The sequence below is a fragment of the Phyllostomus discolor genome, chromosome 3, assembly GCF_004126475.2.
Source record: "Phyllostomus discolor isolate MPI-MPIP mPhyDis1 chromosome 3, mPhyDis1.pri.v3, whole genome shotgun sequence".
In the NCBI taxonomy this organism is placed as follows: Eukaryota; Metazoa; Chordata; class Mammalia; order Chiroptera; family Phyllostomidae; genus Phyllostomus; species Phyllostomus discolor.
This window is the reverse complement of record NC_040905.2, coordinates 118,794,218-118,819,472: the sequence shown is the minus strand read 5'-3', so window position 1 is coordinate 118,819,472 and position 25,255 is coordinate 118,794,218. Positions and strand designations below refer to the sequence as shown.

At 54.3% G+C, this 25,255-nt stretch overlaps 2 protein-coding genes across 3 annotated transcripts; one reads left to right on the top strand and one right to left on the bottom strand.

Moving 5' to 3' along the window:
- Positions 1–2,098: 2,098 nt before the first annotated feature.
- STX1B (syntaxin 1B) lies at positions 2,099–21,772 on the top strand. The gene is made up of 10 exons (XM_028512256.2): positions 2,099–2,636; positions 11,163–11,237; positions 11,423–11,522; positions 11,611–11,685; positions 14,342–14,415; positions 14,782–14,890; positions 15,079–15,152; positions 17,518–17,655; positions 17,751–17,861; positions 18,125–21,772. The coding sequence occupies exons 1-10, from the start codon at positions 2,607–2,609 to the stop codon at positions 18,203–18,205; spliced, it is 867 nt and encodes a 288-aa protein (XP_028368057.1). The 5' UTR covers positions 2,099–2,606; the 3' UTR covers positions 18,206–21,772.
- Positions 21,655–25,154, bottom strand: HSD3B7 (hydroxy-delta-5-steroid dehydrogenase, 3 beta- and steroid delta-isomerase 7). Of its 2 annotated transcripts, none has more exons than XM_036021330.1 (7): positions 24,818–25,154; positions 24,246–24,414; positions 23,873–24,028; positions 23,508–23,616; positions 23,331–23,430; positions 23,034–23,196; positions 21,655–22,685 (listed from the first exon to the last, which is right to left on the bottom strand). In XM_036021330.1, the coding sequence occupies exons 2-7, from the start codon at positions 24,409–24,411 to the stop codon at positions 22,270–22,272; spliced, it is 1,110 nt and encodes a 369-aa protein (XP_035877223.1). In that variant the 5' UTR covers positions 24,412–24,414; positions 24,818–25,154; the 3' UTR covers positions 21,655–22,269. The 2 variants fall into 2 exon arrangements, with proteins under 2 accessions (XP_035877223.1, XP_028368036.1); XM_028512235.2 differs by having other exon boundaries at positions 24,246–24,417; positions 24,818–25,152.
- Between the last annotated feature and the right edge of the window lie 101 nt (positions 25,155–25,255).

The following is a 25,255-nucleotide window of genomic DNA, read 5'->3' as shown; positions in this document are numbered from 1 at the left end:
CAAACAAAATGTAACCAAAGACACTGAAATAGAGGACAGGCTGACAGTGACCACAGGGGAGAGTAGATGGAATTTAAGGGAACAGTGGGAAGGGTTCACAGGAACAAACTTAAAGGACACATGGTCATAAACTTAGGGGAGGGTGGTAATGGGAGGGAAGTGGGGAGGGGTGGGAGAGGGGAATGGATTGGGAGTAAAAAGGAGAAAACTGTATTTGAACAATGGTTAAATAAATAAATAAATAAATAAACAATATTTTGTAGAATACTATAAAAAAAAAGAAAAGAAAATGACCTTCAGAGAAGGGATGAAACAATGTACCAGGCAGAGGAAATGGCTCAATGAAAGACTCCAAGGTGTTTGGGATCTATGATTCTTCAGTGTGGTTAGGGCCTCTTGTTGGCGGCACAGGGAAGGCAGCAGTAAGGGAAATGAGCTCATGGTGTTGTGATTCAAATGCCAGAGCAGCTACTGAGTGCAGTCAGGAGGCATTTGGGGCATAGCACAGTGGACTGATATCACACTAGTTTGAGGGGCAATCACCCTAGCGGTTGTGGAGAAAGAGAGACATGAAGGAAAGGGGCTACAGGTGAAAAAAAAACAGAGAGGAGGCTGTTCTGATGCTCCAGGCAAAAGCAGATGAGGGCCTAGACTGACCCAAGGTGGTGGGGATGGGAAGGACCCAGGAGGCATCTCTGGATCTGGCCACTGAGGGAGGAGCTATAACATTGTGGTTTTACAAAAATGGCCTTCAAAATCAATTAAGGCAAGTGAGAGCCCAAGCCCTACCCTTTACTAACCTTGTGAACTTGGATTCATTACGTTACCATCCTAAGCCTCAGTTTCCTAATCTGTGCAGTCCAGACAGCAGCAGTAGCTGCTCCAGAGCTGGGAGGATTATGTAAACTGCTTAGCATTGCACCTGGACACACTGGATGCTCATGGATATGGGAAGGCGGCAGGAACAGCTTTGTGTTTGCGTTGAGTGTCAGGGTGGATGGAGGTGCCATCTCTGGCAGAGAGCACAGGAAGGAGCGCTGTGGGGGAAGGTGAGGCCCCCACAGTTGTGGCAGTTCCAACATCAAAGCCTTGGCCTCACTCACTACAGTTATGGATCTACTTACGTCTCTGATCACATCTTTTGTCTCTGTGCCGTTAGCGCCCAGCTTGGCACTCAGGCACACAGTAGGTGCTGCCTTTGAGTTGCAGGTATAGGTGTGGATATCACAGACATGTACACACAACCGAACCTGGGGAGACAAGAGGGTAAAGAAAGAAGAGAAACCGGGATCGGGCCCAGGGAACCCTGCTGTTGAGGGGTTGTGGGTAAAGGGAGGGGGTCTGTAAGGAACTGGGAAACAACATCCAGAGGATTTGGGGGGGCGGGGTGTAGAGACAGGAGGCAGATTGGGAACCAAGGAAGGAAGGATTTAAAGAAGAGAGAGGTCATTAGAGTCATATGACCCTTGACATATCATGGAGGATAAGGACGAACAAATGTTGATGGATTTGATACTCGGCAAAAACAGGTTTAAGGCCTGTTGGGGCCCCACTGCAGGAGTGGAGGAGTTGATGTGGAGACAGGGAGAGGAGAGGTGGGCAATCAGAAGAAGGATGCAGGGTGCCAGATGGTCAGGGGTACCAGAACTCCCCTCCCAATACGGATGAATTTCCATTTTAAGTCAGAAACGTCTAAAGACAGGCCAGGAGTTCTGGTTAGGTAGTGAGCATCCTGCCTGGAGAGGTAGACAAGAAGAGCTCTGAGACCCCCTGCTGCCCAGCACTTAAAGCTGGGAAGGCTCTTCCAAAAACATGCCCCTTGTCCTTCTCAGCTAAGTGTAGCTGATTCCTTTGCATCACAAAAGCCACCTAGAGAGTCAGTCTTGCTATTTCTAGTGTCCAAAGAGCCTCCTGCAGGGACACACACACACACACACACACACACAGAGGTGGTCGTGCACAGGCTCACACAGAGACTCCCAGAGACAAAACATAAAATTTATCTGTGTCTCCTGGTGTCAAAGGATTCACATCACCTCTCCCAGGATATTCATTCTCTTACCCCCTCTTGCTGCTGTTCCACCTCCCCCCTCCCCACCCCCAGCATCTCTGTGCCTCCCCGCCGCATCTCGTCTGTCTCTCTCCACATCTCTCCCTGCCTCTGGCTCGGCCCTTACCCACCCCGCCTAGGACTCTCCAGTTCTCTTCTCCCTGGGTCCCCATCCCCCGGACTACAACCCCCAGGCGCCCCCAGACCCGGGTGCTGCGCATGCCCCCTGCTCCCCGCCCCCTCCCGGTTCCCCCCTCCCTCCCTTCCTCCTTACCTCCCTCCACCCCCCTCCCCCGCGCTTCGGCTCCCGCATCCCTCCATCCAAGCCTGTGCCGCAGCCGCATCGCCACCGCAGCCCCAGCAGAGCCGAGCCTGGTCCAGGCCGGTGCCCCTGCTCAGCTCTCTGCCTGCCGCCCCCGGCCCCGCCCCCGACCGCGGCGCCTCCCTCAGCGGCTTTGCCCCCCAGTGCCCCCAGACCCCGGCCTCCAGCACCGAGGCAGGAGGTAGGAGCAGCAGCAGGGACAGTAGGACGAGGCGGAGGAGGAGCCGTCGCAGGATGAAGGATCGGACCCAGGAGCTGCGGAGTGTAAGCTTGGGGGTGGGAAAACGGGGGGAGGGACCCCATTATTTCGGGAGCGTGTTGGGGTAGAGTGGGGCAGGTGCTGGGATGTGGAGGCAAGTGATGACTGGAGGTTGGTTGCAGGGGTGCCACAATATCTGGAGGCACATAATGTGCTCCAGTGAACCTGCATTTTGGGGACAGTGGCTGCAAGGGGTTGGAAGCTGGTAAGAGACAAGGGGCAGGAGAGGTCTCAGGGGTCTTGGACACCCCACATTCCCAGGAGGCCCCTAGGATCTAATCTGGGGATGGGAAAGAGTAAATGCCAAGAAGGAATTGGAGGGTGCTATCGGCCCCGGGCTGAGTCTAGTGGGACCAGAAATGGAGGGGTGATACGGGAAGGACACAGGTTGGCACTGAGATGCCAGCACCTGGCAGTGAATGAGGTGTGTGTGTGTGTGTGTGTGTGCGCGCACGCGTGTGTTGCTTTCCATGGGAAGGGGGCACCTGAGACTCAAGGATGGAAGGGGTTGCCTCAGGAGACAGCCAGAGGGCCAGGGCCTGAGATGGGGTGACCCCAGAGGTTGGAGGTGGGGTTGCAGAGAAGAAGAGGAGGTTCCAGGCAAAGGGCCCTGGAACTGGGTTGTGTGGTGTGGACTGTGCTCTGTGAGGGGAACTGGGGTATCCTGAGCAGTCAGGGCTGGCGGATGTGGGCCCTTGCTCTGCAGGCCTGAGGAGGCCCAGCTCCAGGAGTCTGGCCAGACAGTTAAGTTGTGTTTGGGTGACAGGAAGGAGGGTGGCACTGGTGTCTGCCGTGAAGCCTACCACTTGGAGGGGCTGAGGAGTGGGACTTTGATGAGAACGTTACTTTGGTGGGGAGGATGCTGGGGAATTTGGAGAAATGACCTGGGGCTCCAGGGAGGTGGAGCTGACAACCTGCCGTGCGCTCAGGTCCTGTGGTGTTACGTTAATAAAGCGCCAGCCCAGCCGACTTACTCCATTTGGCCGATGGAAACAGGGTTCAGAGATGGGCCAGAACTTGCCCAAGGTCACCAAGCAAGTGGGTGGGAGAATCAGACTGGAACTTGGGTTTTCCTTTTGCCAAGTTGACAGGTGTCCTGGCTTTTTTGGCCTTTGAAACAGAAGTCTCAACACCTGCGGGGGTGGGGGTGGCGTGGGGGGTAAAGGACTCTGTCTTTGGAAAGCCCCTGGATTTTGGAGCGGGGGAGGAGGCTGCTACTGAAAGACAAGAGGAAGGGGTTTGGAGGCAAGTGATTGCTGCCTCTGGGGAAGATGGGTTGGCAAGTTGGAAGGAAGGAAGGAAGGAGGAACTGGTGGTTGAGGGAGGGAATTTTGAAGGTTTATGTCTTTATTAAACTTACTGAATAGGTAAACTTACTGAACTTACAGTAATAAAGATAGCCAACACTTATGTGCCAGACACTGTTCTAAGTGTTTTATACACATTCACTTATTTTGATTGTCAGGGCAACCCTAGGAGGCCGGAACTAGTCTTACTCCATTTTATAGATGAGGAAACTGAGGCCCAGAGAGGTTAAGTAACTCAACCAAATTCACGTGGCCAATAAAAGGCAGCCAGGCAGGCTGGCTCCGTCTCTGCCCTACCTACCCTTCTCTCTAGATGCAGTCTTCCTCTGTGGCAGGTTGCCATCTGCAATCTTTTAGACCCTCACTCACCTGATGGAAAGGATAAAATGAGATACTACCTGACTTTATAGTTGAGCAAACCAAAGGCCAGAGTGGTTAAGTAACTCGCCCAAGGTCACACAGCTAGCAAGTGAGGAATCCAGGTGTGAACCCAGATTCCCTGCTGCCAAGACCATCCATGACTCCCAAACCCAGAGAAATGGAAGGCGGGCTGGGGCGAGGTGGTGGAATTAGAGAGAGAGGGAGGAAGGGAAAAGGGATGGAGGAGGAGGCAGGGGAAAGGAGTCTTCATCTGAGTGGTTGGGGGACCCAGACCAGAGGTGAGGAGTCCTGTCTGCTGGAGCTTTGGGGGGCAGCCAGGTGGAAGAAGTGGGAAGTGGTGTGGAGGGTAAAGGGGGCTGGGCGAATGCTGGTAGCTCTGGTGCTAGTCACAGCTCGGGAGAGCAGGCGGTTTGGGAGGGGTGGGTGGGGAGGAAAGAAGCTGCCTGATGCTAGGAGTGCTGAGCGTCTCCCTGCAAGAGTGGAGAGCAGAGAGACTGGGAGGGGGGGAGACTGGGCAGGGTGTGGGAGACCTGGGGTAAGGGTTCTCTAAAAGGCTGAGAGGGAGGAGGTAGGGGGCAATGGTGGGAGGTGATGTCAGCCCAGGGGGCCTGACTGTCTTTCCAGCAGTACTTTAGAGTTCCCAAGGGGTCCTCAGATAGGTTTATCATATAGCAGGTGAGGGCACAGATTTGGGAGTCAGACTGTCTGGGTTCAAATCTTAGCTCTGCTACTTCCTGTGTGGCCTGGGTAAGTTGCTTAACCTCTCTGATCCTCAGTTTCTTCATGTGTGAATTTAGGATAACAGTTTGTCGAGTTATTCCAATGTCTGAAATTAGTTACTACGCAAAAAATACCCAGAAGGCCTGGCGCCCAGCCATGCTCTATGTGTGTGTGTGTTGTTCTATAGCAAACTCACTTCTCTTGAACCCCTGAAGTGGGCAGGATGTGACCCTAATTTATTTTAGAGTGAATTGAGGGCCACAGAGGTAACCCAACTTGTTCAAGGTCACACATCTGTTATGGCAGACTTAGGGTCAAACCAGGGTTTTCTGTTTCCAGTTCACCAGACACGTCTGGCTGGGAACTGGGAGGTGCTGGGCGGAAGCAGAGCCTGAGGTTGGAGTTCGTCAGCTGGACTGCCATCCCAGGATCCAAGTACTGGGGCCAGGGATGGGGCTCAAGAAGAGAGGAAGGGGAGCAGCTGAGGCAGAGAAGGTCGGTGGGAGAGAGAAACACAAGGAGACACATTGCAGGCTGGAGCCTGGGCGGCGGCTGTGGAGTGGGGAGGCGGTAGGCAAAGGAAACGGGAGACTGGGAATGGGGACAGGTGAGGCCTGCGGTGAGAGGGGTGTGACTCTGAGGCCTGGTGGGAAGTGGGGACTGTCACAGAACAACCTGCACCGAGGGCAGGGACCGAGTCAGGTGTGTGGCACTCAGGTGTGGCCCGGCACAGCACCATAGGGGCTTTAGAAAGGCAGACTTGAAATAACAAGGAAAGAGTGGCCCAGTTTGCACAAGAGGGGGCAGGGACCAGAGAGCCCTGGATGATGGGTTGGTACCAGCCCGCTTCACTGGGCTTGTGTCTGCTGTTCAAACACAGCAGGTTCACCCCAGCCTTTGAGGACTTTTGCCCTTGTTCCCTCTGCCCAGAATGCTGGTCCCTCTGTTTCGAATGTTATCCCCTCTGCCTTGAATCCTGCGTTCTTCAGACTGTAGCACAGTTGACTCCTTCAGGACTTAAGTCAGGTGTCAGCCCCAGAAAGGGCCTCCCTGACCATCCCATGCAAAGCGGCTCCTGTCGCTCATTTCTGTCACTTTTCCGGGTTCATCTCCCTCCTGCTACTTAGCACGATCTGGAATTGTCATTCATTTTTCGTTGTGTGTCTCCCTCCACTGGAATGTCCACTCTCTGGAGGCAGGACTTTCTTCCTGTATTGTCCACCACTTCTCTCAGCAGCACGTGCGAGAGAGCTTGGCACAGATCATACATACTTGTTCGATGAATGAATGACTCAGTGGGGCAGAGGAAGGATGAGGAAGGGAATAAGTAGTAAGGCAGGGAAGGCAGAGGAGTGAGGTAATGCTGGCTGCTGGAGGAGGAGAGGCCCAGGTCAGGGGGACGGAGGGAAGGAAGGGGGTTCCAGTGGAGACCAGCTGCTGCCTCTAGATCAAGCGATGCTCGCACCCCGAGGAGCACATGTGAGCCCATGTGTATACATGGGCCCTGTACGCACACACACTGTGACTCTTCTATCACCAAATTCCGGTCTCTTTCCGCCTCTGTTTTAGTCACCCTCTCACCATCTGTCTCTTTGATCGCTGACTTGCTGGCTCACATTGTCCCTCTCCTCCTTCCATGGACGAGTCTGCCTGTGTGATCTCCTGCCGCTAACACACAGACGGCCCTGGGCGTCTCAGGTGGGGAAGGAGGCTTGGATATGATTTCCCCTATTTCTTTTTTTTCTCTTTTTTATTTCCCCTATTTCTAAGGCCGTTCCAGAAGGTGCCCGGGATCTCCTCTCTCTCTCATTTAATCCTCGCAAGCACCTGAGGGATTGTGAGCCATAAAGAGCAGGGTGCCTGGGTTCAAACCCCGACACCACTCTCAGCACCCATCAGCTGTATAATCTTGGGCAAGTTATTTAATCTCACTTTGCCTCAGTTTCCTCATCTGTCAAATGGGAATAAAGATAGTATCCACTTCATGGAATGGCTGTAAGGATTAAAAAAGAAATTCACAGCACCTGTAACAGGGCCCAGCTCGAGGTCGTCAGTACGCATGTGTTAGATGTGTACAATTCCTATCTTCTTCATTCTGCACATCAGGAAACAGGCTTGAATTGTCCATAGAGGGGATCAGGCACATTTGATCATCTCCTAGGTCCTCTCGTTTGCCCACAGTTGGTTTTCTTTTCGGCCAACTTCTTCCAGAAATAGAGGCTGTGCTCGTTATTAAACATGTATGCCTCAGAGCAGTGAGGGCCCTCGATGAGCACGTGTACCTGCCCACCCCTTTCCCAGCCAAACTGGGGCCCAGAGGGGCTGAGAGTCCCCTAGGGTCGCGCAGTGAGCCAAGTGGAGGCTGGAATGCCTGCCTTCCTGCATGAGCTCTCCCGGCAGCCGGGCACCTCCTGCTGCATTTCTGTCCCGGCCACAGGAGTTCAGCAGTAGTGAGGACAGAGCAGAATGGACTCTTCGCAACCAGGGGTAGAAGGATGGACGGGGAAGAACCTGGGATTTAGCGCCGGACCTTTTAGGTCCCACCTCTGGCCTTACTTGCTGCGAAGCCTTAGGCCGACAACTTCTCCAAGCCTGTGCCCTTGTCTGTGACAGGCAAGGGGAGGGGAGTTAGCCAGCCCTCACTAAGTGTTAATTCTCTCTCTGGCACCATCAGGCACTTTCTTCCCCCGGCTTGTGGGCCTCCAGCCCACCGTTTGGGGTCGGTGTTATTGCCATTCAGTGGGCCGAGACTCGGAAGGGAGAGGTCATCTGTGGCCTTCTGGCTGCTGACTTGGGCAAGTTCTTTAGCCTCTCTGTGCCTCAGTTTCCCTATCTATAAAAGGGGGCTATAATAATATCCACCTCAGGAGGGTCATGTGTAAGAATTAAATGGATAAATCTATGCAGAGTGCATACAGTGGTATCCTTAATGTGCTATGTAAGTGTTTGCCACACTTATAATTATGCTGGTCAATGGTCCTGATAGAGGTTTTTTAAAAATTTTTATTTATTTATATTTAGAGAGAGGGAAAGGGAGGGAAAAAGAGAGGGAGAGACACATCGATGTATGAAAGCAACATTGATCGGCTGCCTCTCGCACGCCCCCAGCCAGGCCCTGGCCCACCGCCCAGGTGTGTGCCCTGACTGGCAGTCAAACCAGTGACTTTTTGGTCTGCGGGATGATGCCCACTGAGCCACACCGGCCGGGGCCCTCATAGAGTTTTGATGAAGATTAAATGAGATAACAAGAAGGTAAGGTCTATGCAGAAGTGCTATTAAATGATAAAATTTGGCCAGGATTTCAGGCACAGAGCCTCGCCCGGACTGGGCCTGAGCAGGATCGGAGAGGAAGAGGAGCCGGCGGCGGACTTGCTGGAAGGGGGTGGCCTGGTCTCCGGCCTTGGGAGGGGCTGGGGGGGGGCATGTCTCTGATGCTGTGATCTTCCTGCCCCTTTCAGCCTGCGTGCCCTCTGGAAAGTCACTTTTCTTTTTTTCTTCTGACCTCTTGTTCCCTCATCTGTGAAATGGGGACAATGATAATTTGTTTTGCTCCGCCTTTCTCATCAGGGTTATGGTAGTAAGGATCAAAAGGCATTACAGATGTTCTGGCCAGGTGGCTCAGTAGGTTGGAGCATCGTCCTGTGCACCTAAAGGGTTGTGGGTTTGATCACTGGTCAGGGCACATACCTAGGTTGCAGGTTCAATCCCTGGTTGGGGCAGATACAGGAGGCAACAGATAGATGCGCATCTCTCTCTCTCTCTCTCTCTCTCTCTTTCTCTCTCTCTCTCTCTCTCTCATCTCTATCTCTGTATCCTTTCCTCTCTCTCTCTTTAAAGTCAATGGGCATGTCCTCAGGTGAGGATTGAAAAGAAAGGGCGGTATTATAGATGCAAAAGTGTTTGTGAACTGTAGAGGATTGTTAACACTAAGCTCTGTAATTATTACACCAAACAGGTCTTACTTGGGTCCTCTACCTTTCTTCCTGTCTCAAGGACAGGTGCCTCAGGGCAGAATCTAAGAAACTGGCTCTGGGAACAACAGGAGAGACGGATAGAAGACTTCAGGAAGCCTGAAGTCAGAATGGGGAAGTGAAAGAGACAGAGAACTGGAAAGTGAGAGGCCCAGGACGTGCGGGCAGCAGGGCTGAGTTGAGTACTCGAAGGTAGAGAAGGTGCAGAGGCCTGGCTTTCGAAGCCAGGAGAAGGAGTCCGTGGGGGGGCAGCATCAGGGAAGGCGCCAGCTCCTCAGAGATGAGCTGAAGACTCATCCCAGAGTCTTCAAATGCCAAGGTCTGTCAGGGTGGTCAGGCAGAGGCTTAAGAAGTGTCATCAGAGTTCCCAAGCCCTACCTGGTGCCACCCCTACTTCTGGGGCAGCTGTGGGGAGAAACAGAGGAGCCTCCCTTTCCCCGTGGATATTTGGGGTTGTCTAGAAATTAAATGTAAGTGCTGAACACACTTTCTGATGTGGTGTGGGGCCCAGCGTCCATAGAGAGAATTCCTGGAGTTTGGGGGCAGGGCTTGGGCGGGAAGCTAGGGTGGCTCTAAAGGAGTGTCCTGCTGGGTCTTTCCTGGGATTGCGGGTTCTTTCCAGTGCTGCTGGGGCTCTGCTGATCCCAAGTTCAGTTGGCTGTCTGTGTTGCATCTAGGTCCCATCTGGCTCTGTCTAGGTTCGATCGGAGCTGTCTGGGATCTGTTTATGCCGAGTCTGGTTTGGTCTGAGCCTGTCTGGTTTCTGCTAGGTCCTGCTGGGGGTCTGCTCGGACTCTGTTGAGGTTCCATGTGAGTTCTTTTTAGACCTCAACTGGCTGTACCCTGGGTAGACACTTTTTGAATCCTGACTTGACTTCATTCAGGTTATGGTACTTAGATTTTCTGAGTTTTGGGTAGGTGCTTCCTGGAAATCAGGGTGAACTGTGTTTAAATTTCCATTGGAGCTGATTGGGCTCCAGATGTAATTAAGCTTGAAGAGCTCAGCTTTTATCCTCAGACTTCTGTCCCGAGCAGGGAAGTCTAGAGTCAAGAGTGTGTAGGATTGGGGGGGCCCTCCTGCCCCGCTCTCCTTTTTCCCAGCTCCAAACGAGTGTGCAGACCTGAGGCTCAGAGAGGCTGGGCGAACTGGCCCAGAGGGCCCTACCGAGTGTCCCTGGGGGAGGGGGCAGGTGACCAGCTGCGTCCACATGCATCAGCGTGCAGCGCGGCTATGGGTCTGTGTGCGGCTGCACGTCAGCAAGTCGGGGTATCTCCGTGTGGGTGTCAGTGGGGCTGTCTCTCCGTGTGCCTCGTGTGTCAGCCCTTCTGTCTGTGTCACTGGTCTATGTCTTCGTGGAGGTGTGGGTGGGTAAATCCCTTTGTGTCTCTGAGCCCTGGGGGTGGAGGGCTGAGCCGCTGCAAGTTGCAACCAGGAAATCCAAGCAAGTGAGAGTAGGTGGGTGTGAAGTTGGAAGAGGCTGGATGAAAGCAAGTGAATACACTGCGGAGAGTCAGAGGCAGCAGGGGCAGCGAGGGGCAGAGCAAGCTGAGGGGGTGCAGGTGGGCAGGAGAAAGACACAAGGAGTGAGCGAGATCCGGGTGCTGTTTGTGTCTCCTCCAGCCCTTACGGGTGGGCCTGACTGTGCTTGCTCAACCTGACGCCGCCCAGAGCTGGCAGTGAATTGACCTTGCACAGGGGGAGGGGAAGAGGAGGGGAGCAAAGTGAAGCCTGGGCTGGTGCAGCCAGGGGATGGTGGAGAGGGTCAGGCTCCTGGGACTCCGTTCCAGACCTCTTCTCAGAACCCAGGGACAGCTACTGCAAGGCTGATGTTTAAGTGGTAGTGACAATATTGAAATACTCTCATACTGGTTGGTTAATAGCAGCTGCCGTGGCACTGCATTCAAAGGGCCACATCCACCCCCAAAAGGGTAACTTTTTGCTAATTCCCTCCAAGGTGTCTTTGGGCTGTCAGCTACCTGGCCTCCAGTACTCTGTCCCATAAGACATCCAGTGTTCGTGCTGCCTGCCCAGGGTCCTTGCCATGTATCCTACATGTGACCCCTCCTAAGACCCTTGCTCTGAACCTAGAGCTGGGAGCAGCAGGACCAGGGTGGGAGCTGCTTGTGATCTACACTTTTCCTTCCCTCCCAGGCGAAAGACAGCGATGATGAGGAAGAGGTGGTCCATGTGGATCGGGATCACTTCATGGACGAGTTCTTTGAGCAGGTAACTGAGACTCCAATACCCCAGCCAACAACTCTTCCTCCACCCCCTGCTCTCTATTCCTACACCCCTTGGCCTTTTACCAGTCCCTCTGGGTCTAGCCCATTTCCCTGAACCCTGACTGAGTCCTGTGGATGCCCTTGTCCGGCCTGAGGACTTGGCTGGGTAGAGCCACTTTGCTGCCCCAGGTGGAAGAGATCCGGGGCTGCATTGAGAAACTGTCAGAGGACGTGGAGCAAGTGAAAAAACAGCATAGCGCCATCCTGGCCGCCCCCAACCCAGACGAGAGTGAGTGCCGCTGTGGGGTAGCTGTGGGCTGGCGGGGAGGAGGTCTGGGGTCCGCCCAGACTTATTACCCACCCTGGCCCCTCCTCAGAGACCAAACAGGAGCTGGAGGACCTCACTGCAGACATCAAGAAGACGGCCAACAAGGTTCGGTCCAAATTAAAAGGTGAGGACTGCACTCCCCTGACTAAGGAGAAAAAGAGCTGGGCCTTCCAGCAGACCAGATGGGCCTTTTTATCGGGAATGTCCACAGGCTTTTCTAGGAGTTGGATTCTCACACAGTGAGAAAGCCCAAAGCCCCAGTTTTCCTTCTTGCTCCAGATTCTCTGGAGGAAGATACATGACAGGGACATGAGGAAGAAGAGGCTGTCTGTCCAGATTACATTTGAGCTCTGCTGGTTCCAGCAGCGTGAATGTCTGTCAGGAAAATAGAGACTCCCGAGTGGCTTTAGTTTCATTAAGGCCTCATTTCTTCAGAACAGGTGCCAGGCATAGTGCTAAGCACCCAGTAGGTGGGTTAAGCAAATGCTTCTGAATTGGTGTCCTCAGCTCAGGACAGATTGGACTGTGTGGCTGACATCAGGGGCTGGCAAGCTTTCAGGAGGGACTTGCCAAATGTTCATGTATTCTCTCTAATTTGGGGACTTGGGTGCTGGTAATAACCACCTTCCCCCAAAGCACTGTGGGTTGGGAACCTCCTTGTCTGCTGATGCCAGGGGAATGGTAGTGTTACGGTGATGCTAATTTGTATGCTCATGGTAATTCAGCAGCAGAAAACATTTACCACGCACCCACTCTGTCCAAGCCATGTTATTGGGCTTTGGGGAAAAGGAAGCATGCCAGATGCCAGGGGGGCCTGTGTGCTCTGACCTTGGTCCAGGGACATGAGGACAGAGACTCGATGCCCTCTTGGACTCCACAGGAGGCCATGTGTCAGCCTCTAGTGCTGATCTGTAAAAACAAACCTTTTGTACTCAGAGTGTTCTAGAAAGGAAATGACCTAACTGGGAGCACATTAAGTGCAAATCCAGGCAGAGGGAGTCCAGCTTACATCACCAGCTCGCTCTGGACAAGTACCCTACCCTCAGCTTCCTCGTTAGTACAGTAAGAAAAATAGAAGCAATTTCAAAGCGGGCTTTTGGGGGTTGGGGAATGGCGGGTAACAAGATCCTTTTTTCCCTCTACTGAAATCCTGCACAGAACTCCACTCCGCATAGCGCATGAAAGTCAGGCTATTCTGGCTGAACCGGGACCAGGAGGCCCAGGGCCTCCCCTTCACTCCTGTCCACAGCCCCTGAAGTTCCTTTTCAGAAACAGGGTTCTGTGGAACACAGTTGTAAAATCCCTGGGCTCTTTGGGCCCATCCAGCTCTGACCTTAGTAGTCTCTCTATTAGACCATGAGGAGGGCTCTGGCAGGGGCATCCGACCTTTTAGCATCTCTGGACCACACTGGACAAACAGTTGTCTTAGGCCACATATTAAATACATTGTGACTCGTAATCACAAACAAAATCTTACAACGTTTTAAGTAAATTTATGATTTTGTGTTGGGCCCCATTCATAGCCATCCTGGGCTGCATGCGGCCCAATGGCCACAGGTTGGACACCGCTGAGGGGTTCAGGAACAGATCAGAAAAGAAACTAGGAAAAGCGACGGTGGCTTAGAGAAGCTGACTTCCAGAGCTCTAGAACAAGAGAGAAAATTCTCTTCCTCCAGCTATGTGGTGGCACAAGCTCAGGTTTTTGTGGGCTTTGAGTTGTTTTACCCACGTGATCCTCAGTTTTTAGTCTGAAACGTGGACTAATATCACCAAACTCCCAGGACTGTTGTAAGAAGTCAGTGAGACCATGTAAAGGATGCCGTCCTCCAGGGCTAGGCCCCAGTCGCAGGTCTGACAGTAGGATCCCAGTCTGATTCAGAGACTCTGCCATCCCTGGGTGTATGTTCCTGTGCTTTTCCTGCAGCAGCTGGGCCAAAGCTGCCACTCAGTCACTGCCCTGCATTGCTGGCAGGGAGCATCAGGTGCCATCCAGCCCCAATCTCCTCTGCTGCCAGCAGAGCAGGGAAGTGATGTTCTCAGGAATGGCTGGAGGCCCTTCCAGGCCTGAGAGGACTTGGTGGTGATTCATCCCTGCTGCATTTTCTGAGCACAGTAAATCTTACCACACGGTCTTTTTTAGAAAATCTGAGTAAGTGTCAGGAGTGCATGATCCAGAAGCAGACACCCCAGTTAATCTGTGCGCTTTTCCCAGAACATCCTTTAGAAGTGGGAATTCCCGGGAACAGGGATCATCTTGTCGGGCAGGGGGAGAGCTGTTTTTTCTGTTGGAACGTCCATCCATTCACCCTAGAATTTTCCAAAGACAGGGCGGTCACTAGAACCTGACCCACCTGGAAGTGTTTGCCTTCCACCAGAAGAATCCCAGGATGGGTTCCTGCTCCTTTCCAGAGGATATAGAAAGTGGAGTTCCCTGCTACGAGGGACCTTCACAGGGGGCTGAGCCCACACTCCCTTGAGGGCCTGGGCTTCCTCAGTTATTGGGACTTTCCAAGACCCAAGCTTCCAAACAACAAATAGCCCCCTTCCTTCTGGTTACTGACCAACCCTCAATCTCCTTCCTACCTGCTTTTCTGACCTGCTCAAACGTCTGTCCCTTTACTCTCTGGCCTCCTTCCCCTCGCTCTGGATCCTTTACTGTCTGCCCTCGCCACGCTGACAGGCCCGGGACCTGCCCCGGGGTGTCAGCCCTTCACACCCCCCGGACCCCCGCCCCACACGTCCCTGGCCTCCTGCCGGTCAATGCATCCTCTCTCCCGCAGCGATCGAGCAAAGTATCGAACAGGAGGAGGGGCTAAATCGTTCCTCCGCGGACCTGCGAATCCGCAAGACCCAGGTAGGAAGGAGCGACCAAGCCGGGGCGGGACCTGGATGGAGTCGGGGAGGAATCCTGCTGGTTGCTGACGGGCGAGTCGCCGCGGAGCTCCATTGCCGGGGGTGGGAGGAGGGGGGTGGGGGGTGGGGCGCGTACCCAAAGGGCGGGGTTATAGCGGAGGGTGTGTGCGGATCCCGTCGCGGTGCCTTCGCCCCTGCCGCAGCCGGTTTGGCTGTAGGGCAGAGAAACAGGAGCTGGGAGACTGTGCACTTGTGAGGGGGCGGGGTCGGGGTGCGATCACCCCTTCTCTCCATCCCATCCCTGTACTAACGACTCACCACTTTGATCTCTGCTCCCTGCCTCCTGATGTGTGTACCCCCACCCCAGCACTCCACACTTTCCCGGAAGTTCGTGGAAGTAATGACTGAATATAACGCGACCCAGTCCAAGTACCGAGACCGCTGCAAGGACCGGATCCAGCGGCAGCTGGAGATCAGTGCGTGTGCCTCCCTTCCATACTCCCCAGGCCTACCCAAGTCCCCTTCCGCGCCCTTCCACTCTGTGGAGGGGGCATCTGGCCTAAGGCTCGGTGGAAGAGTGATCTCCCAGGTCCCTGCCCCATCCCACCACCTCAGGCCCCTAGGCTGGCCCAGTCCCTGAGCACTGTGTCCTTCCTTCCCACAGCCGGAAGGACCACAACCAACGAAGAACTGGAAGACATGCTGGAGAGTGGGAAGTTGGCCATCTTCACCGATGATGTGAGCTGTGGGTGGGGATGGGCCCTGTTTTTGGAAGGCATTTGCCTCTCCACCCCAAGCTTAGGTTAAACCCAAGGTCCTAAATCCACCCTAGAATAACTGGATCTGGAACTGGGGAGTTCCATGAGGGCAGAGCAGGGAGCCACCCCAGAGAAATGGCAAACAGCTGTGTGCCAGGCACTGTTTTAGGCACTTTGCATATTAAGGTTTACCTGCTAACTTCATTTATTCCTTACCACAACCCTCTGAGGGACCCACTTTCACAGATGAGGAAATTTTGCCTGAAGAAGTTAAGTAACTTGCTGAGATTATAGAGCTGGGGCCAGAGCTCTTATCTGAATCCACAGTCTAGGTTCAGTTAGGACTTTCCAGTACTAAGATAACCTTACTGAAGCAGGTTATTTCACCCAATAACTAATTTCCTTATCTTTTGAAGACTTTTTAGAAAACCCTTTTTTTATTGTTTTTTTTTTAAAGATTTTATTTGCTTGTAGAGAGGGGGGAGGGAGAGAGAAAGAGAGGGAGAGAAACATCAATGTGTGAGAGATACATTGATCATCAGTTTCCTCTCAAATGCCCCCAACCGCCCCCAACCAGGGACGCAACCCACAGCCAAGGCATGTGCCCTGACTGGGAATTGAACCAGTGACCTTTTGGTTCACAGGCTGGCACTCAATCCACTGAGTCAGTCCAGCCAGGGCAAAAAAGCCCCTGTTTTAATTTTGCACTGTGTTCTGCTCTTGTCATTTTACATGTGAATGTATGGGCTTCCCCTAGCTGTAGTTCTTCTTTCTCTTTGTTCAGTTTTACCCTAGCCTGCCCAGTGCTGTCTCTCTCTTTATGCTTCTGGTGGTGGAATGGCTCTGGTTTAGGTCCCTAGACCAGGATTAAAGTATGTTCAGTGACTGTCTAGCATATTGTTACTTAGATAGTTGGTATTTGTTAAATTAGCTTTGAGTAAATGGATTGTGGGCAGTTAGCCTGGAGCTGTCTAAAACAGCTCTGCCCGGGCTGTCTGTCTGTCTGTCTGAGAATGGAGGGAACCTGGTGAGTAATTCTAAGGGGCCAGAGCTGATCCCTGCCAATTAGCCCCCCATCACAGCGCAGAGTGGTTGGTGCCGCGCTCGAGGGCTGTGCAAGATGCAGACAAGCCCGGAGGTAGTGGTTAAACTTAACTTCTAGAGTCCTGGAAGGCTTCCTGGGAAGCAGCATTGAGTTGTGCCTTCAGAGACGAGGAGCATTTATTTGACTTGGGGAGATGAGCGAAGGACATTCCAGACCAGGGATGTCCAATTCATTTTCACTGGGGGCCACATCAGCCTTGAGGTTGCCTTCAAAGGGCCGAATGTAATTCAACTCCTTAAAAGTTAAGGAGTAGTTACATTTATACAGTCCTAAAATTATTTCAGCCCTTTAAAGGCAACCTCGAGGCTGATGTGGCCCCCGGTGAAAATGAGTTTGGCACCCCTGCTCTAGACAAAAGGAGCAGACTGGACAAAGACAAGGAAAGTGGACCACTTGCCAAACAGCCCCTGGATGGTTTTGGCTCTTGTGTAGGAGATGAGGACAGACAGGGAGCCTGGGCCTTGACCACTAAGGTAAAGGTGTGTGCCCTGTGGGCAGTGGGGAGCCCTGGCCAGTGTTAGAGCACAGAAGTGGCTTAACATGGTCTAAACAGTGAGCGATCTGAGAAGTGAGTGGCCTGGCTCAGGCAGGCATTTGTGGGGAGCAGGGGTATCTAATTGTGGGTTGGGGTCTCTTTCCCACTGACTCTTGAGGCTGCGGTGCACTCCTTTATTATCCGCCCCCCCCCCCATCTCGTGTCACGGGGTTCCAGGGGACTTGTGGACACCTTGCCTTCTCATCCAGGCCCCCTTCTCTGCTTGCTACACACTCTCTCTCTGCTGTGTCTTCTTCCATTTCCCTATCTGCGTTTGACCAGACAGGAGCCCCCATACTAGGGGGGGCCCTGGACCACTGTCTCCCTTTCTGGGGCTTCCCTGGTATGTGTGATAAAGGCAGCCCTGGGCTGAGGTGGTGGGCTAGGGACAAGTTTTACTTCTTGTAATTAGGCAGACTTGTCTTTAATGCTTCCTGTGTGTCAGGTACTATTCTGATCAGTGGACACATATTAACTCATTTAATCTTCACAGCAACCACAGGGTGGGCACTATTACTATCCATGTTTTTTAGGTGGGGAAACTAGGGCCCAGAGAAGTTAAAAAACTTGCCCACCGTTATAGCTAGTGAATGACAGCCAGATTTGAACCCAGATACTCTGGCTGTAGACTCTGAGCTCTTATGGGAGTGAAGTGTGGTCTTCAGCTCCCCTCACTGCCCCCCCACCCCCGCACCATCGCCCTAGATCAAAATGGACTCACAGATGACGAAGCAGGCTCTGAATGAGATTGAGACGAGGCACAACGAGATCATCAAACTGGAAACCAGCATCCGTGAGCTGCATGACATGTTTGTGGACATGGCCATGCTCGTGGAAAGCCAGGTATTGCCTCTGCCCTCTGCCACACCACGTGGAAGCCTCCCCCAGCCCTGCTTCCAGCCCAGCCCCACCCCTCCCCATACACATCCCCTCTGCAGGGTGAGATGATCGACCGAATTGAGTACAACGTGGAACATTCCGTGGACTATGTGGAGCGAGCTGTGTCAGACACGAAGAAAGCTGTGAGATATCAGAGCAAGGCCCGGAGGGTGAGCCAGGGTGGATGGGCCTGGGGGGCAGGAGGGCTGGAGCTGGGCGGGCGGGGCTGGATTCAGGCCAGAGCTCAGACAAGTGATGAAATCCCCTGGAAGGCCTTATCTCTGACTCTGACCTCTTCCTTTTTCTGTTTTCTCTCCCCTTTCCTTTTTCCTCATATCCTCCCCCCCATCTTCCTGTCTGTTTCTCTCACTCTGTCTGAATCTCTGTCTGTCTCTCTCTCCTTCTCCTGTCCCATTGCCCTTTCTGCCTACAGAAGAAAATCATGATCATCATTTGCTGTGTGGTGCTGGGGGTGGTCTTGGCGTCATCCATTGGGGGGACGCTGGGCTTGTAGGCCCCCCACCCCTGCCTCCCCCAGACCCTTCCCCCACCACATTGGGAGCAATACCCCCACTGCCCCTTTCACTCCATCCCCTGCTCCAGGCCCACCCCCAAGACAGACCCAGGTAGCCCGCCCCTTTACCCCCCCATCAGACCCTGGAGTCCCTGGACCTTACTGTGCCATGGACCACCCCCACCCCCGCACATAAATAGCAGCAGGCGTGATTACACATGCACACCAACATGCATGCCGCCGGCACACGCTCAAGACGAGTGGACACCCCAGCGTGTGTGTGTATGTTCATAGAAATGTGTAGAAGCACCTCATCAGCCTTCCTGTTCCCACCTTGAGTCTGTGGGTTGTCTGAGCTTCCCCTCCTCACTTGGTTGTTGTGTAGACTGTGGCTGGGTATAGCACAACAGCCCACCAAGCCCCGCTCTGTCTTCTGTGAATAAGTGTGTGTGTGTGTGTGTGTGTGTGTCCACATTCGATCTGTGGGCACGTAATTTGTGTACATGGAGTTTTGTGTTTGAATCTAACACAATAGCACTTCTTCCACTGACGCCCCCTCCCCCGTGTCTGCTACTCTGCTGCTAGCGGGGAGGTTGCGAGCATGTGGATGCTCATTCCCCGAGGCTTCGGGCAGGCCCACGTACATGGGCACGGCAGACACCCAGCGTGATGCAGAGTGAATCTTCCTGGCTTGGTCACCCCAGGCATATGTCCTGGGGGACCGTAAGTGTGTGCACGTCGTGACCCTTGGAGGTCAGCCCGCATGAGTGGAAGTGTACACGTATATATAACCTAGTTTGGCTTTTATATACATGTATGTTTCCCCCAGCAGGCAATGTGAGAAACACCTGTGTGTGTCTGCGTGTGTGTGTGTGTGTGTGTGTGCGTGTGTGTGTGTCAGGGTTTGCTAGTGGGTCTCCTCAGAGAGCCTCGGTGCCATGCACCGGACGCCCGTTCTGGGGGGCACAGCAATCTGTATCTCTGTGCTGTCTAGACTGTGTCTGTGAGAATGGGTGTGTACATGTACAGAGGCTTTCTACATAGTGTTTCTGGTCCCCTGTATATTATATGTGCACCTGTTTCTCTGTAAGGACTCATGCCCCGTTCAGGTTTGTTTACGCCGATTGATTTGCCCCTCCCTCTCTCCCCAGAGCTGCTGCCCGATATCTGGCACGGCCACACACTGCTGCGTCAACACTGTGCAGCTGGCGCTTCCTGCCCTGTCAGGTCTCAGAGCCCCCAAGCACACACGCCTAGATGCTTTTCTTCCTCTGTGTCTCTGCCAGAGGACGGGCCTGCACCCCCGAGAGCTGGCCCACACATGCCAAGGCTCAGGAGGCCTCACGTAGCTGACCATACCCAGGCACACACACACGAGCACACGTGCATGCTGATGTGCACAAGGTGCCCACGCAGGCCTAGTCCCATTTGCACAGGAGTACCTCCTGGAATGCCTGCTGGAAGGGTTGTGAGAATGTTACCATGTCGAGGGCTATCCCAGACCGAAAATGAGAGCGTCCCTGCCTTCCATCACATACCTCAGAACAGGGAGAGGCCAGTATTGGTCCCCACCAGCCCACCGGGTGCTCTGGGCTCTGCCCCAGGGACTTTGGGCTCGGGGAACTGTTTCCTGCAGATACCCTGGAATGGCCAATGTGGCAGCAGCCACTCAGGGTGGGCTAAGTCCCAGGATTCCTCCCCAGACCCATTTGCTGACATGTCTGGAATAGCTGTCCCCGCACTGAGGTGAGATTGAAGGTGGGACATGGGCCTGGGTTCCTGATGGTGAGGAAAGGGCCAGCTCCTCCCTGATGTAGGCAACATGTGTACAGGTGGCTTTGTGCATTTGGTGGCAGATGGGAGGTACATGAGCAAAGGACAACATTAGAAGGTCCCCACACTCCATGGCTGAGAAACAAGGACCCACATGCACAGGACTGAACACAAGTACAGGAATGTGTCCTGCCCTGGGGGTGGGTCTACGTGTGCACAGGGGAAGGACTCAGGGTAGTGTGCGGATCATTTCCCAGGGTCCCACTGCATGTGAAACGTGTGTGTGTGTGTGTGTGTGTGTGTGTGAGAGAGAGAGACAGAGAGAGAGACAGAGAGAGAATGCAGAGGTGACTTGGAACATGATACCCTCCCCATGCTTGCCCCAGCCCAGGTAGTCAACCTCTTCCCTTCCTGGCTGTTTGGGGCCTACCTGTGTGTGGCCAGTATGTGTAAACCCCAAGGGGGGCTGTCCTGAAGAGGGGCATCTGCCTGTTCATTCCCAGAATGTCCTTCTCAAGGACAGAAAGTTTGCCCTCACTGCGGCCTCCCTGCTCCATCCTCAGACTTCTCTGGGCATGTCAGAGCAGGCCCAGCACCCCTACCCCTTTCCCTCTTCCCTTCCTGCTGCCCAACCAAGACACCCTTTCGGCCCAGGTGTTTCTGAGACTTTCACAGCCTTGGGGCCACGGGAGAAGGGTGGGGCCCTGGCTCGAGTGATGCTGCTGCCTCCTTGAGTGGCATTAGACCCGTAGCTTGCCCGTCTCTGGGCGTCAGTTAGACCAGAGTGCCCCTGAGGGTCTGCTATCCCCAAGCTTGCACAAGTCTCGCACATCATGTGATGTGTTTGCTTGTTGGCTGCTGTGTCCATGTGTGTCCTGGAGTGTGGCCTGGGGCTCGTGTCTTTCACGTGGTCTTGGAGGAGTGTGTGCTGCCCACCCTTCCCCACCTCCAACTGTGTGTGCCCCATGGGTGGTGCCAGGCCTGGCCGGGGCTCACTGCTTCCCCTTCTCCTTTAACCCTAGCTCTGCCTTTCATGAAGCACACTGCGCGTGTCCATCCCATGTGCCTGTGGGTCAGCACGCGCTCTTGCCATGTCTGGAGCGTGTGTACATGATGTGTTCTATGCATTCACCCTGCCCCCCCAGCCCGCCCTGCAAAGGGCAAGATGGTGGCCCCTGGCTCCCTTCTACCTGACCTGCCCCTGCCCGCTGTGCAGCCGTGTGCGTTGGCGTGTTTCTGTGTCGCTGGCGTGTCACGTGATATAGCTGTGTTTGCTGACATGAATCCCTGCCCCCTCTGTTTCTCCATTGGTTTCTAGAGCTCTTTCCCTCTTGACAGGACTCTTGGGGCCTGGCTGGGGGCCCAGAGCCAGGCCACCCTCTCCTGTTAGCCCTCAGAGACCCATTTTTCTCTATTGGTGACTGAGTTGCAAATGGATAAAACACAGGAAAATTCTGCCCTCTGTCCTCAGCCCTGCATGTCCTGTCCCCAGAGCCCCCACCCCCACCCTGGGCCGGGTTGGGCCCTGTGGGACGGGAGAAATAGCAACCAATCCAACAGCGGGCGTGCTGCGTGCTCACTTCCTTCTGTCCCCACATGGGACGGGCGCCGCGGGGAGGGAAGACACGTTGGGGGGAGGCGGGCCAGGGAGCTGCACAGGCGGCTGGACACAGGCATAGATAAGGAGTTTTAATACAAGGCTTGGGCAGGTACAGAATTATTGGGAATCCTCGGGCAGAGAGCTCACAATATTGCAGGAACTAAATTTGGGTACAGGGTGGGAAGAAGTGAAAATATACAGATTTCCTTAGTGAAAATTGAGGAGGCTTAAAAGATAGACATCTAAAGGTGATGTTTTAAAATAATGGGAGTATGGCCTCCAAGGAGGGATGAAGGTGGTAGGAAGAGTCAGAAAGCCTCTTCACTCAGAATCCAGGCCTGAGGCTCATGCCTGGACACCAGAAGGCAAGTGTGAGGCCTGTGGAACTTGTACCCACTTCCGGCTCGAAAAGCCAATAATGGGATGGCAGTTGAGAACATTGGGGAAATCAGACCCTTGCCAACCAGCCATCAGGCCTGGCTTGAGAGTGAAGAAGTTCTTTCCCTGGAACTCAGAGGCATCAGGACACAGGTTTAAAGCTCATAGATTTAACACGTGGAGACCTCTAAGACAGCCAGAACACTGGCACCGGACACTAGCTCTAGAGTGCAGCCTTCCTTCCTTAGCCAGGGTTTGTGGGCTCTGACCTGGACGGATGTTTTGTGCTGGGCTCCAGGCCCCAGCTCCACCATCACTGGGCCACACTGTCCTTGGCCTGCATCCAGAGGATCGTGCGGGTCCGGCTCTCCTCCCATGAAAAGAGGGGCTCGTAGCCAAAGTGGCGCTGAGCCTTGTTGGTGCTGACAGTGAAGGTGGTGTTGGCCATGGCCAGCGTGTAGGGGTTGAGCAAAGGCGCGTAGAGCAGCAGCGGCCGCAGCAGCCACTGCAGCAGGGCGTTGAGCACAGCTAGAAGCATCAGTAGCCAGTAGGGCAACAGTGGGCGGGTGCCCACCAGCCGCAGTCCACAGGGGCCCAGGAACTCCATGTTGAAGTCCTCATAGCTCTTATAGGGTGATTTGTCATAGCAGAAGTACACCTGGCCACCCATTAGAGCTGCTCGCTGCTCCAGCTCCCGGGCCACCAGCACGTGCATCCAGGCCACGTTACCTGCCGATGAGGGAAGTGGGGTGCATGTGCCTCTGAGTATCCTTGTGACCATGTAGATGCTGTCTCCCAGGCCAGCCCAAACACAAGCCACCTCCTCTTTGGGCCTATGTAGATGCTGCCCCCCTCGTCTCCTGGGGGGTGCTGCTTCTGTAAGCACGATCCTCTCTTCAGCCTGTGACATGTTTTTTATGTCAGCCTTCCCACCTTGCATGATACTGTTTCCTCGATGGCCTTTGTGGACAGGGCCACACGTAGTATACCCTGGGCCATGTACACACTGCACACCTCCCAGAACCTCAAAGTTCCTGCCCCATTCTTAGGCTCCCCCCTGCCTAGCCCAGGCCTCACCTACATAGACCCGTCCATGCTCCACAGAGGCTGGGATAGCCCGGAAGAGCCGGCCTCCTAGGCGCAGGCCCTGGTGGTAGATGTCCCTCATGATCTGGTGGCCTTCACCATAGATGCCAGTGGGACGCAGAGCACATGTCACCAAGGGCAGCCCCCCATGGACCTGGAGAAGAAAGGTAGGCACTGCTAAGACCCAGTGGCCTGCCCTCTTCAAGCTGGAAATGGAAGGGAGGTTCCTAGGTCAGGATGCAAAGAAGCCCAGCTTGCCGTGGCTCTGCATCTTATCTCCAGTCTCACCTCCCTTCCATTGGCTTCCAGGACCAGCTGCTCAGCTAGGGCCTTGCTGCAAGGATAGGGGTGTCTGTGTACTGCTTCATATGGGGTGTCCTCATTGCCCCTAGTAGGGGAGAGGGAAGATTCTTAATGCTGAGGGAAGATGGAGCTCTTAAAATTTGGGGGTGAAACTCAGCTCACCTGTAGAAGGGGTGGCCTTTGATGTTGGGCCCCACAACTTCCATGCTGCTCGTGTAGACCAGGAACTGTGTTCCAGTCTGCACACAAGCCTCAATCACATTCTGCGTGCCTGGGGAGGTGAGATGTGTGTTCAAACTGAAGCTTCCTCTCTGTATCTCCCCCCTCCCCATCCCAAATCTGGATGAAGGCACATGGCTTCCTCCCCCAGGTCCAGGGAAAACCACCGCAGGCTGGCACACAGGACAGACTGACACAAGAGAATCACAGAGGTCAGGGTCCAAGGGAGGGGGGCGGGACACAGTCAAGGTCAGGCCATGTGCCAGAAGTGTTAAGTGCGTTATTAGAACAGTGGGGGAGTATCTCACCCTGCACGTTGACCTCATGGATGGTCTCGGGACTGGCCCTCCCAAACACGTCTACCAGCCCAGCTGTGTGGATGACCACATGGGCTCCAGCCATAGCCGCTGCCACCTCGTCAGCCTGGGTCACATCCCCCTGGATAGCAGTCACTTGCACTGTGCCTGGTATGGGGGGTATGGGGTAGGGGCAGCCAGAAGCAATGTCAGAGCTGGGGCCACCAGTCAGCTGCTTGGTTCAGCCTACACTCTTGGGAACCACATGTTCCCAGTGTGACTCATTCACCCCACCCATGTGCAATAGACAACAAAAAGAGGCATCATCTTTTCCATCACCATGAAGGGAGTCCACATCCTCCCCCCAAATCCCCACCGCGATCACCTGTCTTCAGCTCCTCCAGCCAGGAACCCAGGTGCAGGTCAAAGATTCGCAGCTCACGGAGCCGGGGTTCCCGCTGCAGCAGCATTCGAACCACATGCTCCCCCAGGAAGCCACAGCCACCTGTGACCAGGTATACCAGCTTCTGGGCCTGTGCAAAGTCTGCCATGTCCTGCTAGGAAGAGACACTGGTTCACCTGAGCTGCCTGCTGCTACCTGCCTCAGCACGGGCAGGGCAGCCCACCTGTTATTCCTTAAAGGGGCCTCTAACCTAGTGGACTAAAGCAGTGACCACTGCTGGGGACAACTGTTCCTGGTGGGTGCAGCAGCCAGGCTACCTGTCCTTTGACCCTGCCCACTACAGTTACTGAGATAAGGTCAGGGCTTGCAAAAAGGGTTCAGTGTCTGAGGTGGAAGGGGAGGTTCTGGGACAAAGGTGCGCGCACTCGCGCCCACAAACACACACACACACACACACACACAGGGTGGGTGGCAGGGAGTTGGGGAGGAAGGGGAGAGGAAGGTGGGCAGGGCTGGAGCTGGGGCAAGGGACCGCTGGTATCACCTCTGCCTACCTGCAACCACAGTCCCAGGGTGCCCAAATTAGCCACCAGAGGAGCTGGTCTGTCTCTGTCTCATTTCCGGCCAGCGACACACAGTTGTCCCCTTCCGCTTGCTCCTCCTCCTGCCCATTCCAGGAACAGACCGGCCCAACCTCCACCCCTCCTCTCCCACTCTTGCCACAGGGCTCCCCCTGGTGGCCAGTGTGCTCCACTGACATCTGGTTTCAGCAAAGAACTTGGGGAAAAGGGACGGGGACACCAAAACCGGCAGGGTGAGCACTGAGGGGCTTTGGTGGGATAGAGATGGAGCAGGCAGGGTGATCTCACTTCTACTGCATCAGTCCTTTTCTCTTGCTCAGGAGGCCCCCTGGGAAGATAGGCCTGACCTTGGCCAGGTCTGGCTGGGCTCACTGGGGGATTCTAGGTGGCTGTTCCAGTCTGTCAGGTGGC

What these genes read in the sequence shown, in the direction of transcription:
- STX1B (XM_028512256.2), top strand. Translation starts at nt 2,607, where the DNA reads ATGAAGGATCGGACCCAGGAGCTGCGGAGT. An exon ending in TGGACGAGTTCTTTGAGCAG is followed by an intron (nt 11,238 to 11,422) that starts GTAACTGAGACT and finishes TTGCTGCCCCAG; the next exon opens with GTGGAAGAGATCCGGGGCTG. An exon ending in CCATGCTCGTGGAAAGCCAG is followed by an intron (nt 17,656 to 17,750) that starts GTATTGCCTCTG and finishes TCCCCTCTGCAG; the next exon opens with GGTGAGATGATCGACCGAAT.
- HSD3B7 (XM_036021330.1), bottom strand. Translation starts at nt 24,411, where the DNA reads ATGGCAGACTTTGCACAGGCCCAGAAGCTGGTATACCTGGTCACAGGT. An exon ending in AAAGGCCACCCCTTCTACAG is followed by an intron (nt 23,431 to 23,507) that starts GTGAGCTGAGTT and finishes CTCCCCTACTAG; the next exon opens with GGGCAATGAGGACACCCCAT. An exon ending in TGGAAGCCAATGGAAGGGAG is followed by an intron (nt 23,197 to 23,330) that starts GTGAGACTGGAG and finishes TTTCTTCTCCAG; the next exon opens with GTCCATGGGGGGCTGCCCTT.